Consider the following 19,540-nt stretch of genomic DNA (forward strand, 5'->3'; position numbering starts at 1 on the left):
TAAAAATAAACATTAAAAAAATTTTAAAAGATTCACAAATCAATCAATGTGATATCTCACATTAATAAGAAAAAGGATCAAAACTTTATGATCATATAAGTAGATACAGAAAAAAGATTTATCAAAATACAACTTCCATTCATGATAGAAACTCTCAACAATAAGTAGGTTTAGAGGGAACATATCTCAACATAATAAAGGCCATATATGAAAAACCACAGCTAACATCATAATGGTGAAGAACTGATAGCCTTTCTTCTGAGATCAGGAATAAGACTAGTATGTCTTACTCTCACCATGTTTAACCAACACAGTACTGGAAGTCCAGCCATAGCAATAAAACAAGAAAAAGAAATAAAAGGCATCCAATCAAGAAGAAAGAAGTAAAACTGTCACTATTTGTAGTGACACAGTACTATATACAGAAAACCTTAAAAACTCCACCAAAAAACCCAATAGAACTGATAGATGAATTCAGTGAAGTTGCAGGATGCAAAATTAACATACAGAAATCTCTTGGATTTGTCTACACTAATAATAAAGTAGTAGAAAGAGAAATTAAGAAAACAATCCCATTAACAATTGCACCAAAAAGAATAAAGATGTAGTTTATGACATCAATAATTTAAAAAGCCTTGAGTAGAGTGGCAGAGGAGCACAGAAGCAGTTTTCGTATGTTACTGAAGTTAAGGTGGTATAAATTCAAATTAGAGTGTTATAATTTTAGGATGTTAAATGTAATCCCCATGGTAACCACACAGAAAATAGCTATAGAATATATAGAGAAGGAAATGAGAAGGGAATTAAAATGTTTCACAAAAATAAAATCAATTAAACATAAAAGGAGTCAGTAATGCAGATAATGTGGGACAAGAAAAGTATAAAGCATAAAGAAAATAGTGACAGAACTCCCTCCTTATAAGTATTTATTTTAATGTAAATGGATTAAACTCTCCAATCAGAAGATAAGAGATGGCAGAATGGATTTAACAACAACAAAATGATCGCTATCTACAGGAGGCTTACTTTAGAGCCAAAGACACAAATATAATGAAACTGAGAGGATGGAATATTTCACACAAAAATAATCAAAAGAGAGCAGGGGTGGTTTTACCATTATCCGACAAAAAAAAATTTTTTAAAGGTTACAAAAGACAAAAAAAAAGGTATTAATAAAAGGCTCAATCCATCAAGAAATAACAATTATAAGCATTTATGTACCTAATAATAAGCCCTCAAAATGTATGAAGCAAAAATAGAATTGAAATGAGTAATAGTTCTACAGTAATAGTTGGAGACATCAATACCCTACTCACAATAATGAGAGAGAACAACCAGATGAAAGGTAAGTAAAAAACAGAGGACTTAACATAATAAACCAGCTGGACCTAACAGACACACAGAGAACATTTTACCCAACAACAGATTACACATTCTTTTCAAGTGCACATGGAAAATTCTCCAGGATACACCATATGTTAGGCCACAAATTAAGTCTCAATAGATTTAAAAGATAGATATCATACCCAGTATCTTCTCTAACAGCAGTGGGATGAAGTTTGAAATGAAAAACAGAAGAAAATTAGAAAATTTACACATCTGTAGAAATTAAACAGTAGAATCTTAATCCATGGATCAAAGGAGAAATCACAAGGGAAATTAAATGAGAAAATACTGAGAAATGAATGAAATGTAACACACCAAAATTTATGGGATGCATCACAAGTAGTGCTAAGTGGGAAATTGTAGATTTAGACGCTTACATTTGTAAAGAAGACAGATATCAAATCTTCAATCTAACTTTACAGCTTAAGAACTAAAGCTAAAGCTAGCAGAAGGAAGGAAATAGTAAAGATTAGAAATAAATAACAGAGAATAGAAAAACAGAGAAAAAGCAATGAAAGTAAAAGTTGGTTCTTTGAAAAGATTACAAAAATTGATACAAAGGCACAAAGAATAAAGATATAAAGAATTAGGGGAAAAAAGAAAATACCACTAGTATGCCACAGTAATAAGTACTGTAGACAAGATCCACTGATGGAAGTTAAAATGAGCGGGCAAAAGTTTAAGAAGAAAAAGGACACTTGTATAGTCTCAGAGTATCTCCCCTAAGATAGTTATTAACTACAACAGGAAAAATGGTAATTCTACAGTGGAGAATGCTGGTAGCCAATACTTTAATCAGGTGGTCAGTGTTAATGTCAACAGTAATAAGGCACATGGACATCACTTACTCCTCTCTATGAGGCTCTGTGATTGGCACATCAGGATTCAAACCCCAGGTCTTGTCAGACTCTAAAACATTATACTGCTTAATCATTTTTCTATAAGCAGACATATTCTCTTTCACGAAATGGATAAAGGGATTTGTTGGCAAACGTATCAAGGGTAGTATACCAATCTGGATATTCTCTCACTTGCGAAATATACCCAGTTCTGTGGAGTTAGTGAGAAAAGTACAATTAATTAGTAAGGGAAGACAGGCTCCAGGTGAGGCTAATGCATAAAAGAAAAAAACAGAATGGAAATGATATTTTTACTGATGCCTCACACACAGTAGATGGTAAGAGTAATAATCATAGCAAATCCTCATAACAACAACAGATTTTCATTTAATACTATTTTAATCTTTATTTTATTTACAGCAAATGCTATTACATGTATTCATTCATTTAATCCTGACAACAACTCTATGAGACAGGCACTATCATCTCCCCCATTTTGCAGATGAGGAAACAAAGGCATAAAAAGTTGAGCAATTTGTTTGGGATCATTTAGTAAGTGGCAGAGCTTACTACACTATACTACCTCCGGGAAGATAGCAGTTTAATGAATAATAAGAGTCAGGCAGTATGCTAAATATCCAAATCCTCAATATTCCTGTCCAGAAATACTTTTTTGTCTTTTAACAAGTAGAATTTTACAAATGAAAAATCCAACGCTTTGCTGGGCTACTCAACATGTACTCAGCACACGTGGCCTCCACCTGGTGACACTCAGTAGTTTCTCTTCCACTGATTCACTGTGATTAAGTGAAGACACTACCCTAAAACATTACGAATGTCCCTAAGGGAGCAGTACTCCCCCCAAACTCTTGTTAAAGGCCATTAGGTGGTAAGATACAAAGCTGGGAAGTGAATCCAGGCCTGCATGACTCCAAGGTCAGTGTTCTTTCCAATACCAGACACAGACTTGTGTAACAGTTGAAATTAAAACAAATGTACAAACACAGGGGAGATGAGGAAACTATACAGCTGACCCCTGCACAACATGGGTTTGAACTGTGCGGGTCCACTTACACGCAGATTGTTTTCAACAAATACAGTACAGTCCTGTGAATGTATTTTCTGTTCCTTAATGATTTTCTTAATAACATTTTCTTTTCTCTAGCTTACTTCATTGTAAGAATACAGTATATAAGACATATGACATACAAAATATGTTAATGAACTGTTCATGATACCATGAAGGCTTTCAGTCAACCATATACTGTTAGTAGTTAACTTTAGTCAAAAGTTAGAGGTGGATTTCTGACTGAGCAGGAAGTCATTCTTAACCTCCATCTTGTTCAACGGTCAATGGTGGTTGCAAATAATGGAAAGTTAAAGTAGTCTATAAAGTATGATAATAATATATATTTTAAAAAATTTTTATGTTTATTTGTTTTTGAGAGAACCACAGCATGAGCAGGGGAGGGGCAGAGAGAGAGGGAGACACAGAACTCAAAGTGGGCTCCAGGCTCTGTGATGTCAGAACAAAGCCCAACACGGGGCTCAACCTCACAAACCGTGAGATCATGACCTGAGCTAAAGTTGGACGCTTAACCAACTGAGCCACCCAGGAGCCCCTCAATTCAGAACTCTTGAGTGAGGACTAGCATCATTAACATGCTAGTTATCTGTATGGATCTAAGTTACGGAGATGGGGGTTAAGGCCTCCTGAAAGAATTTCAAAGACTGCTATTTCTTTTAGTTTTATGATTCCTATATTTTCAAATCTATTAAAGATGCTCTTCCATTCATCATTATATAAGCTGTATAATATATGGGTACAAGTCATCTGTGTTATCCTAATCACTTTTTTATTTAATAATAGAAAATTCAGAATGTTGGGGAAAAACATTAAAAAGCAACACTAAGTATAATCAGTGATACAGGTCACAAATAGACAGTAAAAACATTCCCCCAAACACACATAAATAAATATTTCTATCTCAAGGAAATAAAATACCTTCAGTATACAACTTCCAGATAATATTATAAACTTTTAAAAATGTTAATGTTATAAATAAATATTGATATACAGATACTACCGCAGCAGTAACCAACAATCTACATTTTGGTTACTTAATGGAATTTCTACACTTTAGTCATGTGTATGCATGAACACACATATGTGCATACCATACACAAATATTTAGTAATCAACTCTATTAATCAATTACCTTTGCAATAATAACTTCTTTCTTCAGAATCTTCATAGCATAGTATTTTCCACTTGCCTTCTCTCGAACCAAAATAACTTTTCCAAAAGTGCCTTTACCTAGTAGTTTCAAATAGTCAAAATCGTTCATTGTCTGAAAAATATAAATTAAAAAAATGTAATATGAAATATTTGATGCAATTCATTTATAAACATATAGGTATATGTTTGTGGTATCTACCCAAAAGTAAATTTTACCAATTTTTAAGCACACTTAAGTGAAGAAGAATCAGACTGGCAATGGCTACCTCACCAACAATCATGGATGCTAGAAATAATTTAAGCAATTCTCAGATACTAAAGGCAGTAACTGTGAACCTCAAATTCCTCAGCTAGCCAAACTATCAGTCAAGTGTAGGAGGAAAGGAAAAATAGAACCATTTTCATTCACTTTCAAGGACTCAAGTTTCTTTTTTTTCTCTTTTTATTGAAGTATAATTAACATAGAGTATTATATTAGTTTCAGTGCACAACATAATGATTCAACGGTTCTATGCACTTCTGAGTGCTCATCAAGGTAAGTGCACTCTTAATCCCCTTCGTCTATTTCACCCGTCTTTTCCACCTGCCTTCTCTCTGGCAACCACCAATTTGTTCTCGTATTTAAGAGTCTGGTTTTTTTTCCCCTCCTTTGTTTATTCATTTGCTTTATTTCTTAAATTCCACATATAAATGAATTCATATGGTATTTGTCTTTCTCTGACACTTCATTTAGCACACTACTCTCTAGATCCATCCATGTTGTTGCAAATGGCAAGTTTTCATTATTTTTTTATGGCTGAGGAGTATTCCATGGTGTACATATACCACATCTTCTTTTTTTTTTTTTTTTAATTTTTTTTTCAACGTTTTTTATTTATTTTTGGGACAGAGAGAGACAGAGCATGAATGGGGGAGGGGCAGAGAGAGAGGGAGACACAGAATCGGAAACAGGCTCCAGGCTCTGAGCCATCAGCCCAGAGCCCGACGCGGGGCTCGAACTCCCGGACCGCGAGATCGTGACCTGGCTGAAGTCGGACGCTTAACCGACTGCGCCACCCAGGCGCCCCAATATACCACATCTTCTTATCCATCTGTCTATCAATGGACACTTGGCCTCTTTCCGTATCTTGGCTATTGTAAAAAATGCTGCAATGAACATAGGGGTGCATCTATCTTTTCAAATAGTGTTTTTGTTTTCTTTGGATAAATACCCAGTAGTGGAATTACTGGATCCTATAATAATTCTATTTTTAATTTTTTGAGAAACTTCCACACTGTTTTCTAAGGACTCAGGTTTTTAAGGACTTGGTAGTGTCACTTTCCCCAAACAACATGATCATCAAAAATGCGCCCCACAAACATTTCCAGATACATGTAAGGAAGCAGTCCTTTTCAGGGAAGCTATCTGAGAATGTACTCAAGCGAAGTAAGGATAGAATCCTAGAAAGTGAAAGATATGTGTATAAGAAATGTTGAAAATAACCTGGATCACAAGGAGAAGAAACCTAAGAAAGTGGCAGTACAAATCTGAGAAAGCAATTCGTGCAATCAGAGCAGAAAGGCAGGGAAGTCTAAGAATGCCTTTAATTAATCTGCCTGTATTCAGTTTCATTTCTCATTCCTAAGGCAGGTGATTCCCAGGATTTTGCCAAGCTGACCTGCTACTTGCTCTTTACAGCCCTCTAGATGCACACTTTTCCTGCTCTATGAGCATTCTTCCACAAACTTCCTTAATTTCGATATTGCTTGTGCACCGATGCCTTCCCCCACCCCCCAGCTTTTTGTTTGTATGGACTTATCTCTTTTTAAAATGCCTTTATTACCATTTTAATGGGCTTTTAAATGTAAGGGGAGATAACTGGGTATGCTCAGTTTATCATCTTAAATTTAAATTCAGTTCAGAGGGTTTTATGAATAACAAGTTCAGAATCTGGATTTTATCCTACAGATGATCAAAAGTTATTGAAGATTTTTATATTTTTTCCTGGTTACCACCCATCTGAAGTAAATGTCAAGAATGTCCCAAATCAGTGATCTCAGCTTCTACATTAAGAAACTGAACAAGAACAAATTAAACTCAAGAGAAATAGAAGGAAATAATGAAGATCAGAGCAGAAATCAATTAAATTCTAAAAAGAAAAAAAAGTAGAGGATCTCAGTGAAACCAAAAGCTGGTTCTTTGAGAAGATCAATAAAAATGACAAACCTCTAGCCAGATTGGCCTGGAAAATAAGAACAAGAGACACAAATTAACCAATGTCAGGAATGAGAGAGAGCTGACATCACTACAGATTCTACGGATACTAAAAGGATCACATGGGAATATTATAAACAGCTATAAGCTGCCAACACTATAAAACTGGCAATATACACGAAATGAAAAAATTCCCTGAAAGCCTCAAACTTTCAAAGCCCACTCAAGAAACAGATACCTTGATAGCCCTATGTCTACTAAGGAAATTGAATTTGTGGTCAAAAACCTCTCCACAAAGAAAACTCTAGGGCTAGATGGTTTCACTGCTGAATTGTATAAACATTTAAGGAAGAAATGATACCAATTCTATGTACACGCCTAAAGAAGAAAGTTGAGAAAAAGGGAATACTTCCCAATTAATTCCATAAGGCCATCATTACCCTGATTATCAAAACCAGACAAAAACATTACAAGAAAGCTACAGACCAATATTCCTCATGTACATGAAATGTAAAAATTCTAAGTTTTAGAAACAAATGCCTATATTCCCTTTCAAGTTTATTTGCTGTCTATAATTTTGAAAATTTTTCCAAATGTCAAATTATAATGTCTTAATCATTCAAAAATATCTTTAGCTCAAGGGGCGCCTGGGTGGCTCAGTCAGTTAAGCATCCAACTCTTGTTTTAGGCTCAGGTCATGATGTCATGGTTTGTGAGATCACACCCTGCATCAGGCTATGTGCTGACAGCATCGAGTCTCCTTGGGATTCTCTCTCCCTCTTTGCCCCTACCCTGCTCTCATTCTCTCTCTCTAAAAAAAAAAAAAAACAAAAAACAAAGCGGGGGGGCACCTGGGTGGCTCAGTCAATTGAGAATCTGACTTCGGCTCAGGTCATGATCTCGCAGTTTGTGAGTTTGAGCCCCGTTTCAGGCTCTCTGCTGACAGCTCAGAGCCTGGAGCCTGCTTCAGATTCTGTGTCTCCCTCTCTCTGCCCCTTCCCTGCTCATGCTCTGTCTCTGTCTCTCAAAAATGAATAAACGTTAAAAAAAATTTTTAAAAAACACTAGTTCAAAAGAAAAGTAGCAAAATGTATCAGGGAAAATAGCAAAGTACATTTATCAATTTAACGAAAAATCAAACATGTGGCACTAAATATACAGAATATAGTTAACAAAGTTCGTGTCATTTGAATAACAGGTAGTATTAAGAAACTGTGTTTTCATTAATAGATTTTTCCAAATCAAGGAGTACTATATGACCGCAAAGCTATCTGTGCTAGGTGGTCTCCAACGATGGCACCACTAAGTCCCCTGACTCCCTATACGCACATTCTTCTCATGAAGAGATAGACTCAACTTTCCCTCTCCCTGGGCCAGCCTTGTGTCCTGCTTTGAACACAGAATATGACCAAAGTGATAACATGCCAGTTCAGGTCCAGCCTTTAAATCTGGCAGCTTGTGTTTTCACCTCCTGGAAAAGTCGTAACTGAAAGCCAGCTTTCATGCCATAAGGAAGTCTAGACTATCTTCTGGGGAAAGGGGCCACGTAGAAAGAACCTGGATGATGAGACACCATATGCTAAGAGATCACATGGAGAAGAACCAAGTATCCAGAAATGTGAGAAAGTCTTTCTCGGATTTTCCAGCCTGGCCAATGTGCTAACACTGAATGCAACTGTTTGGGAGATCCATGGGAGACCCGTAGAACTGCCCACACAAACTGCAAAATCATGAGATATATACTGAAATACACTGTTATTGTTTTAATGTTAAACTTGGGTAGTTTAATCCATGGCAATAACGAGTTGAGAGCTGTTATTCTCATAACTAGGCTATGATGTTATTTTTTGCTCAAAGCTTCATCTGAGCAGTACCCTCCTCAATTTTTAGCTAAATGCACTGAAAAATCATACTTCCTGCATCCTATTATTAAATATCACATAAATGGAAACTGAATTCTTAGGGATAAAAATCAGAAAAGAGTTTGTAAATTGCCTTATGGCATTTCCAGATGAAAAGCACTATGTAATTATATTGCTACATTCCTTAAGATTGCAATTCTTAGAGAAAAGGAGGTTCAAAGTATAATACTCCTATCTTTATATTTCACAGTTTGACTGCCAACCTTAAAAAAAAAGAGAATTTGCATGGAAATTAATATTAGTAAAAGCATTCTATGTGATAAAATCAGAAACAGTTCCATATTTTGACAAAACTTCAGAAAACTTAAAAAGCATCTTTGATACCAAATGCTCACGTTCAGCACGGTACACACAGTAATTATCTAGTCTTTACAAGTGAAATGTAACCTATTACAAAATGTTTTCCTCTTTTCAATGGTGTTAAGGGAAAAATTCAGTAAGATTTTAATAAAAGATGAGAGCGTGGAGACTCTGCAGAAAAGTTAATCCTCTAAAACCCAATCCCCAAAATCCATTAAGCAAATATCGTACATAGTTACACTCTTTTCTTCCATGTCAATGTGGCCGTTTTAGGTTAAGAGATGCATGGGCACACATAACAAATGCTTCATAAGAGTATTCAAATACACACTAGAATATAAGAGAAAGACTAACTGTATACTTCAAAATTCGGGTTAAAGAATATGACTATGTAACTGAAAATGAATACAAGAAACCACTCAGAAGAGAATACAGATGTTTTAACATATTTGGTCCAAGAGAATAATTTCCACAATTGCAATGTTACGAGCTAAACCAAACAAAGCCCCATGGGGCACTAAGCAAAAAGGGGGGGTGCTCTCAAAAGATCCACCTCTTTGTCCTGCCAACCTCTCCACCACTGATGAGGCCGCTGCTCCCTCTCTGGATAGGCAGTGAGGGATCACGTGATTTCTGCAGGTCACACGGAAACTTCTTTTCTTCACTCTGCCTCCACATGCGAGCCATTGCTTTGAGTTAGTGTAGCCAGGCATTAGGTGACACAACTCCAAGAACTGGAGCCAGACTTAACGGGAAGGTAGAACATATTGCTTATACTTTCTACCAACTCAGGAGATGGTAAGTAGCCACCCTCGGAGAGGCCTACACTGGTCACTGAAAAATGAAGCCGAACACGGGGTGCCTGGGTGGATCAGTCGGTGAAGCGTCCGACTCTTGGTTTCACCTCAGGTCATGATCTCGTGGTTTCGTGAGTTCGAGTCCAACATCAGGCTCTGTGCTGGCAGCATGGAGCCTGTTTAGGATTCTCTCTCTTTGCCTCTCTCTCTGCCCTGATCCCACTCACGCTCTGTCTCTAAATAAATATACTTAAAAAAAAACCGAGCAGAACTTTGACTCTCATTTGGCCTTTTATGCTGTGCCCCTTCACATATCTGACAGGGTCTAGGGAATGGCCACTTGGCAGACCCAGAGTAGGCACTTCTGAGTCCTCCAATCAAATTCTTTTGAAAGACCATCTTTTCGTTTAAACACAGAACCACCAATAAATCTGATTATGAGGCCCTCTGCTTCTTTCCCACCACCCAGTGTCTTTCCCTAAGGGACTCTTCACCTCAGGTGGCAGGTTTGGGGCAATACTCTGCCACTAAGAGAAGTGACCATCTGTCTGCTTGAGACAAGAGTAAATAGTCGCGACAATTCTCAGCAGAGCTACCACAATTAGTAGCTAGTCTCTTCATCCTGTCACTCATTTTTCAAAAAGCGAACGACGAAGAAACAGACACGGTAAACTATGAGAAAGGTGTTCTTATTTCAGAATATCTGTGTTTACAGTTTGAAATGAAAAATCATCTGAACTTCTACCATTCTTTTTATGATACTGGAGCCACGTAAAGGATGTAGTTTTAGGGAACTAGGGAAGTGACAGTACTATTTAACCCTTTTTAACCAAATTGTTAGAAACATCACAGAATAGTGGTGCACAGGTTCTATCTTTTTTTACACTCTTTGTTACTTAAAACAGTTTCATACTATTTCATTTAAGATGAAATTAAATAAAAAAGAACAATGGAAATCAGATATAGGTCAAATAAGTCAATGGATCCCCCCATTTTCAAAATACTTTTGACTGTATCAATTTTGAATTTTGGAGACCCAGTTTCAGTGAGAGTTTTCTTAGAGAATCTGCTTTAAAAACCTTACTTTCGGGGCACCTGGGTGGCTCAGTCGGTTAAGCTTCCAACTTCGGCTCAGGTCACGGTTCGTGGGTTTGAGCCCCACGATGGGCTCTGTGCTGACAGGTCCGAGCCTGAAGCCTGCTTTGGAGTCTGTCTCCCTCTCTCTCTCTCTCTCTGCCCCTCCCCAGTTTGCATTCTCTCTCTCTCAAAAATAAATACACATTGAAAAAAAAATTTAAACCTCACTTTCTACCACTATTTTGTAATTTTAAAATTCTACTGATTTTCCCAAGAGTTCACCGTATAAAATGAAATTAACTAATACTGAAACACTGAGTAAGTGCAACAGCTTGACATAATATTTTGAGAAACTGACTACAATTGTAAGGGAGAATATCTAATTTTGTTCTCTAATATAATTTGGTCATGTAATGAGTATAAATAATTATAGTGATTATAAAGGCTCAAGATATATCAATCAATAAGTTGCACACTGAAGTTATACAGTATAGAATTGAAAGTCCTTACATGCTTGAAAAAGATATTTAATTTATCTCAATGTCAGATGAATCACTGTAAAATGGGGGTAATAATAGTACCTACCTCATACGATATTTGTGAGGATTAAATGAGATAATACACATAAAAGTACTTCTGAGAGCATAGCACAAAATATACTTCTAATAAACATTTACAAGTGATAATTAGTGAAGGTGATGAATTCTAAGATAATCTGCACTTGTAACAGCAAAATGAGAAAACTGCATTGTGCTTTTATGATGATTTATAAACAGCCTTACCAGAAAAAAAAAAATCTCCATACTTTTCCATTTTTACATCTTTGAAAACATTTGTCTCTCTTCATTCAAAATTCTCTGGTTAAGTTTCCATATTCATTTCCAAATTCTCTCATCCATCAGTAACAGTATTTCTCGTTAGGGTGTTATAAACTCCCCACTTTCAACCAGGAACTGCCCCAAGAGCAGCTTTTTAGTAACATGGGTTGTTAAGCAGAGTTTTAGCAATTCTACAGACTTAGAGTATAGCTAGTATCATCTGGGGTAGTTTATAATTCAAAGGATGAGATTCACTGGGATCTGATTTTAAATTTACGAGCACAGTCAAATTTTACATTCATCGCGTACATGTGCACATAGATGTGCAGAAGCAGCTTTCTTCTCTCTGAGTAGGTGAGGAAAACTACATTGTGGGGTTTTTTTGTTTTTGTTTTTTGCAATGACTGAAGAACCAGGTAGGCGTTAAGTTGATAAAAGAAAAGAGGGATTCACTTCAACTAACAAAAAGAGTGTAAGTCTTCAATGAAGACACCACTTTTAGCCAAGATCAAGCATAGAATATTACTGTAATTAGAACAGAAATTTCAGGGGCACCTGGTGCCTCAGTGGGTTAAGTTTCTGACTCTTGATTTTGGCTCAGGTCATCTTCTCACAGTCCCGTGTTGGGCTCTGCACTGACAGCGTGGAGCCTGCGTGGGAATCTCTCTCTCCCTCTATCTCTGCCCCTCTCCTGCTTGCACTCTCTCAAAATCAATACAATAAACTTAAAAACAAACAAACAAACAAACAGAAATTTCAGAAAAGGAGAGAATAATTAATGAGCCATAGGTTGTGACAGTGTAACTTCATCAAGTTCACATGTGTAGCAGGTGGGAAAAGGAGGATTTGAACTCAAGCAGTCTAACGCCAAAAGAGTTCTTCATCATCATGCTAATAGCAAATTACATGGGTAATTACATTAAAAATTAGTGTTCTCCTACATCAAGATGAAATTTACAATTTATTATAACAAATATATTCTAACACGATAAATGGCACGTTCATTTACTTTGAACACTGAGACCTTTAGATTAATCCTAAAATACCATTTTCACACAAGGAAGTTGCTTTTCAATTTTCTGTAGCAATGAAAAACATAATTTATAATTTCCATCAATCTCTAAATTGGCATTTATTAATCTGGAGCACTCAGGGAAGGAAAGTCTGTTTCCCTCACTGGCTCAGGAGCAGCCATTAAAATAAAAACTATTATTTCCAAGACTATTTGTGTTCCCGCTGATACTCATAAGGCTGGGGCTTCAGGTAGGAAGCACACTACAACCGTTTCCGCTTCTGCTCTCAGAGCGTACAAAATAAATACCACATGGAACAGGACCCAATCATTAGGGAAAACATTATTTCCAAGTTCTAAAATGGTATTAAAAACAATAAGAGGAAAATGCAAATTATAAACCAGCATGATGGCACTTCAGTCAACAACGACCTGAGAAGCCCTATCAGCAGTCAGTGCGAAGTGCTGAACCACGAAAATGACGTTTAAATTACGTGGTTTTAAACAATGACAGGTATTTCAGATTTACCTGGATAAACACCACCCTCACCCATATAGTTGTACCGGCCAACACGTTTTACAAATGGCAATTTTTAGTGTGTTCCTTCCACACGCGTAAGTGCCGTGCCTGAGTAGGGGAATAAGATACTATTTTCTACCTTTCTTTTATGATGGGTTGTGGAAGCGTCCATCTCTTCCTCCCCTATGTTATCAATTTGTGAAGTTGGACTACAATTCATTCTCTCCTCTTCTTGTCTCTGAAGTCTGTCTGCTACAGCCTGAATAGCTTCTGTCCACTCTTCCCTATAAAAACAAGTACAATTTCCCATTAATGAAGAAGGGTAAATGAATCAAATATGTCCCTTTTGTAAAATATGACATTAACACAAATAAAGTCTACTCCAGGATAATACCCCCACATACACATAAACATATCTTCTCACCCTTACTCAAAGGTGAAATTAATCCCCAAAGCATTTAACATTATAGACCTTAGGGTTGGTTGTAGGAGCATTTATTTAAATGTATATTTTCAAAAAAAGGAAAGAACTATAAGAAAATTTAGTTAAAATTCTTTAAAAGTACAATTAAATTTTATTGCCTATAAACATCTTTCCATAAGGTAAATTGACCCCCAAAAGCTTGCTGCACCTTGAAAAACTTTTTTGTCTAGCTATTGTTTAGTTCATCATTGAAATAGTCAAGATCTTTACCGTCGTTCAATATAAGTTCTAAGAAAAGGTTTTCAAAGCCAAAGCCTTCAACTGTTCCCAAATCACAGAGAAGTTTTTTGTTTTTTTTTTTTTTTTAAATAGCCATAGTTCATAGGTAAGACAGTAAGTCTCAGGAGCTCTAATTGACAGCTGTGTTATCAGATCAAGAATCATGTCTTTCCATATAAGTTTTTAAAGCAGTGTGTCAGTTTCTTAAAACAAAGTCTATGAGAATTTTGAGTCAAACTGTCTTAAATCTATGGACCAATTCCGGGGAAATTACTATCTCAAAAAATTAAATTTTCCAATCCATAAGCATGGTGTATTTCTACGTTTATTTAGCTCTTTAATTTCCCAATGCAATCTGTGACTTTGTGTGAAAAGGTCTTGCATATTTTAAATTGAATTCCTTCCGAAGTGCTCTATTTTTAACAATATATTAGTTTTCATTGAAATATATCTGACATACGGTATTATATTAGTTTTAGGTGTACAACATAGCTATTCAACGCTTACATGCAATATGAAATGCTCACCACGTAAGTGTAATTACCATCTGTCACCACACAAAGTTATTACAGTACTACTGGTTATATCTGCTGTGCCTTATTTTACATCCCCGTGACTTATTTTATAACTGGAAGTTCGCATTTCTTAAAACCCCTTCACCTATTTTGCCCATTATCCCATACCTTTCCCTTCTGGCAACCACCAGTTTGTTTTCTGTATTTATGAGTCTGTTTGTGGTTTTATATGTTCATTTGTTTTGGTTTTTAGAATCCACATATAAGTTAAAGTACATGGTACTTGTCTTTCTCTGACTTATTTCACTTAGCATAATACCCTCTATGTTCATTCATGTCACAAATGGCAAGATTTCATTCATTTTTATGGATGAAGAGAAATATATCACATCTTCTTTATCCATTCATCTATGGACGGACACTTAGATTGCTTCCATACCTTGGTTACTGGAAATGCTGCATAAACACTGGGACATATATTCAATCTTATTGAATTAGTGTTTTCATTTTCTTTGGGCAAATACCCAGAAGAATTACTGCATCATATGGTATTTCTATTTTTAATTTTTATAGGAACCTTCATACTATTTTCCATAGTGACTGCACCACATTACATTCCCACCAACAGTGCATGAGTGTTCCCTTTTCTCCACATCTTCACCAACACCTGATATTTCTTCTGATACTAACCATCTGACAGGTTATATCTCACTGAGGTGGTATCTCATTGTGGTTTTAATTTGCATTTCCCTGATTATGAGTGATATTTAGCATCATTTCATGTGTCTGTTGGCCATTTGTATGTCTTCTTTGGAAAAATGTCTATTTAAGCCCTTTGCCCATTTTTTATTGCCCCAAATTATTATTATTATTTTTTTTTTTTTGGCTTTGAGATGTGTGCGTTCTTTATATATCTTGGATATTAACCCTTTGTCAGATATCTCATTTGTAAATATCCTCTCTGATCCAGTAGGTTGCCTTTTCATTTTGTTGATTATTTCCTTTACAAAAGCATGTTAGTTTGATGCAGTCATAATTGTTTATTTTTGATTTTGTTGCCCTTGCCTTAGAAAACAGATTAAAAAAAAATACTGCTAGAACCACTATCCAAACGTTTACTACTCATGTTTTCTTTTAAGGGCTTTATAATTTCAGGTCTTATATTTAGATATTTATTCCAGTTTATTTTTGCATATGATGTAAAAAAAAAAAAAAAAGTGGTCCAGTTTCATTCTTTTGCATGTAGCTTTCCAGTTTTCCCAGCAACATTTACTGAAGAAACTGTCTTTCCCCACTGTATACTCTAGCATATTTTGTCATAGATAAAATGACAGAATAAGTGTGGGTTTATTTCTGGGCTGTCTGTTCTATTCCATTGATCAATGGGTCTATTTTGTTGCCACTCCCAAACTGTTTTCCTTATCATAGCTTTCTAGCATAACTTGAAATACAATTTTGTGATACCTCCAGCTTTGTCCTTCTTTCTCAAGAGCGCTTTGGCTATTCAGGGTCTTTTGTATTGCCATACAAATTTCAGCATTATTGTTTCAGTTCTGTGAAAAGATTATCTGTAGATTGCTTTGGGTAGTATAAACATTTTAATAATATTAATTTTTCCAATCCATGAACATGGCATATCCTTCTAATTATTCGTGTCACCTTCAACTTCTTTCACCAGTATCTTACAGTTTTCAGAGTGCAGGTTTTCACCTCCTAGGTTAAAGTTATTCTTTTTGAATTAATTGTAAATGGGATTCTCTTCTTTTAACATTTATTGATTTTTGAGTGACAGAGACAGAGATTTCTGTATATTAATTTTGTATCCTGCAACTTTACTGAATTCATTTATTAGTTCTTATAGTTTTCTTGGTAGAGTTTTAGGGTTTTCTATATCTATAATATCATTCACCTACAAACAATGAGTTTTACTTCTTCCTTGCCAATTTAGATGCCTTTTTCCCCCCCTTGTCTGACTACTGGAGCTAACACTTCCAGCATAATGTTGATTAAAAGTTGTGAGACCAGACATCCTGGTCTTGCCCCTGATGTTAAAGTAAACGCTTTCAAATTTTCACCATCAAGTATGATGTTAGCTGTGGGTTTGTCATATACAGACTTTAATATGTTGAGGTACAATCCCTCTATGCCCACTTTGTTGAGTGTGAATGGAGTTGTATTTTATCAAATGCTTTTTCTGCATCTATGGAGATGATCAGAAGATTTTTATCCTGCATTTTGTTAAGGTGCTGTATCACACTGACTGATCTGTGGATACAAAATCATCCTTGAACCCCTGGAATAAATCCTACTTGACCACAGGGAATGATCCTTTTAATGTATTTTGAACGTGGTGTGCTAAAACTTTGTGACAATTTTGTGTTTATGTTCATCAGAGATATTGGCCTATAATTTTCTTTTTGTCGTGTATTTGTCTGGTTTTGGAATCACAGTATTGTGGCCTCGTAGAATGAATTTGTAAGCAATCTTACTCTTCATTTGTTTGGAATAGTTTGAAAAGAACAGGTATTAACTCTTCTTTAAATGTTTGATAGAATTTACCTGTGAAGCCATCTGGTCCTGGACTTCTGCTTGTTGGGAGTTTCTTGATTACTGATTCAATTCTATTACTACTAATTAGTCTGTTAAGATTTTCTACTCTTCCTGTGTCAGTCTTGGAAGAGTCTCTGTTTCTAGGAATTTATCCATTTCTTCTAGGCTGCCCAATTTGTTGGCACATAATTTTTCATAGTAGTTGCTTTTAATTCTATTTCTGTGCTGCTGGCTGTGACTTCTGTTTCATTTCTGATTTTGAGTCCGGTCTTTCTTTTTTTTTTTTTTTTTTTTTTCCTTTTTAAAGTCTGACTAAAGGTTTATCAATTTTGTTTTGCTTTTCAACAAACCAGCTCTTAGTTTCACTGAATCTTTTCTATTGTTTTTTAAGTCCCTATTTTATTTATTTCCACCCTGGTATTTATTTCCTTCCCTCTATTAACATTGGGCTTTGTTGGTTCTTCTTTTTCTAGTTCCTTTAGGAGTAAGGTTAGATTGCTTATTTGAGATTTTTCTTATTTCTGGTTGTTGTTTTTAGGGAGGCCTGTATCATTGTAAACTTGCCTCTTATAACTGCCTTTGCTGGACAGCAAAACTTTTGAATTGCTGTGTTTCATTTTCATCCACTTTTTTTATTTCCTCTGTGATTTCGTCAAAGACCCATTGGTTGTTTAGTAGCATGTTGTTTAGACTCCACATGTTTCTGGTTTTTTTTCCAGCTTTTTTCTTATAATTGATTTCTAGCTTCATATTGTTATGGTTGGGAAAGATGTTTAATATGATTTCAATCTTAAATGTATTAAAACTTGTTTTGTGGCTTAATATGTGATCTGTCCTGGAGAATGTTCCATGTGCACTTGAAAAGGATGTGTCTTCTGTTATTTTTGGATGGAATGTTCTGTATATATGTTAGGTCCATCTGGTCTAATGTGCCATTCAAGCCACTGTTTCCTTCCTTATTGATTTTTTTTTTTTTCTGGGTAATTTATCCACTGATGCAAGTTGGGTGTCAAAATAACCTCCTATTATTATATTACTGTCAATTTCTCCATTTATATCTGTTAGTTTGCTTAATATATTCAGATGCTTCTACGTTGGGTGCATAGAAATTTACAACTACTATATCCTCTTGTTGGATTGATCCCTTTATCATTATGTAATGCCCATCTATGCCTCTTGTTAAAGTCTTTGTTTTAGCCTATTTTGTCTGATAGGAGTATTGTTACCTACCCCAGCTTTTTTTTCCCCACTTCCATTTGCAAAGCATACATTTTCCAGCCCTTCACTTTCAGTCTGTAAATGTCTTAAGGTCTGAAGTGAGTCTTTTGTAGACAACATTTGGATGGGTCTTTTGTTTCTTCCCCATTCAGTCACCCTTTATCTTTTGACTGGAACATTGAGTCCGCTTACGTGAAAAGTAATTATTGATAGGTATGTACTTATTGTCATCTGTTGGCCTATAACAACTGGCATATATAACCGTTTTCTGGTTGTTTTGAAGTTTTTCTTGGCTCCTTTCTTCCCTTATGATTTTATGGACTTCCTTTAGTGCTACACTTGCATTCCTTTCTCTTTAGGTTTTGTGTATCTATTATAGGTTTTTGATTTGTGGTTCATATGAGGTTGATAATATAATAATACTTTGCAGTCTCCTTTAAGCTGATGTTCGATTAACTTTAACACATTCTAAAAGCACCACAGGTTTACTACAACTCTCCACATTTTATGTATTTGACTTCGTATCTTACATCTTTTATTTTGTGTATCCATTAATTATTGTAGATGTAACTGGTTTTACTACTTTCATCTCTTAATCTTCATACTAACTTCATTTTTTTTTAATTTTTTACGTTTATTCATTTTTGAGAGACAGAGACAGAGGGCAAGTGGGGGAGGGGCAGAAAGTGAGGGAGACACAGAATCTGAAGCAGACTCCAGGCTCTGAGCTGTCCGCACAGAGCCCGACGTGGGGTTCGAACTCACGGACTGTGAGATCATGACCTGAGCTGAAGTCGGACGCTTTACCGACTGAGCCACCCAGGTGCCCCAATACTAACTTTATATGTGATTGATCTACTACCTTTACCATGTTTGCTTTCACCAGTAAAATTTTCCTTTAATCATTTTCTTAGTTCTCATTATCATCTTTCTTTTCTTCTGAAAAAGTCCCTTTAACATTTCTTATAGGGCCAGTTCAGTTGTGATGAACTCTACTTTCATTTGCCTGGGAAACTCTTTATCTTTCCTTCCACTGTGAATGATAACCTTGCTGGGTATTCTTGGTTGTAGGTTTCTTTCTTTCATCACTTAGATTGTTATCATGCCACTCCCTTCTGGCCTGCAAAGTTTCTGCTGAAAAATCAGCTGACAGTCTTACGGCATTTCCTTTTTATATAGCTTGTTGCTTTTCTCTTTGCTGCTTTTTAAGGTTTATTTTTTTGTATCTCACTTTTGACATTTTAATTGCTATGTGTCTTGGTGTGGATCTCTTTGGGTTTATCTTGTTCAGGACCCTCTGAGCTTCCTGGACTTGGCAGTCTGTTTCCTTCTCTAGGTTAGGGAAGTTTTCAACTATGACTTCTTCAAAGTAGTTCCCCCCCCCCCAACCTTTTTCTCTTTTTTCTTTTTTGAGAAGCCTATAATGCAAATGTTACTAAGTTTGATGTTG

The 19,540-nt window shown here is 35.8% G+C and overlaps 1 protein-coding gene across 5 annotated transcripts in view; it reads right to left on the reverse strand.

Moving 5' to 3' along the window:
- Positions 1 to 19,540, reverse strand: part of AKT3 (AKT serine/threonine kinase 3) — a 309,200-nt gene that overhangs the window by 117,118 nt on the left and 172,542 nt on the right. For all 5 annotated transcript variants that reach the window (XM_040451849.1, XM_040451850.1, XM_040451847.1 and 2 more), the window contains 2 exons: positions 13,244 to 13,388; positions 4,445 to 4,576 (listed from right to left, as the gene is read on the reverse strand). In XM_040451849.1, coding sequence (XP_040307783.1) covers positions 4,445 to 4,576; positions 13,244 to 13,388 — 277 coding nt within the window. The remainder of the gene's footprint in view (positions 1 to 4,444; positions 4,577 to 13,243; positions 13,389 to 19,540) is intronic.

Source organism: Herpailurus yagouaroundi, unplaced genomic scaffold (genome assembly GCF_014898765.1).
Source record: "Herpailurus yagouaroundi ecotype Mexico unplaced genomic scaffold, PumYag 205, whole genome shotgun sequence".
NCBI classification, from domain to species: Eukaryota; Metazoa; Chordata; class Mammalia; order Carnivora; family Felidae; genus Herpailurus; species Herpailurus yagouaroundi.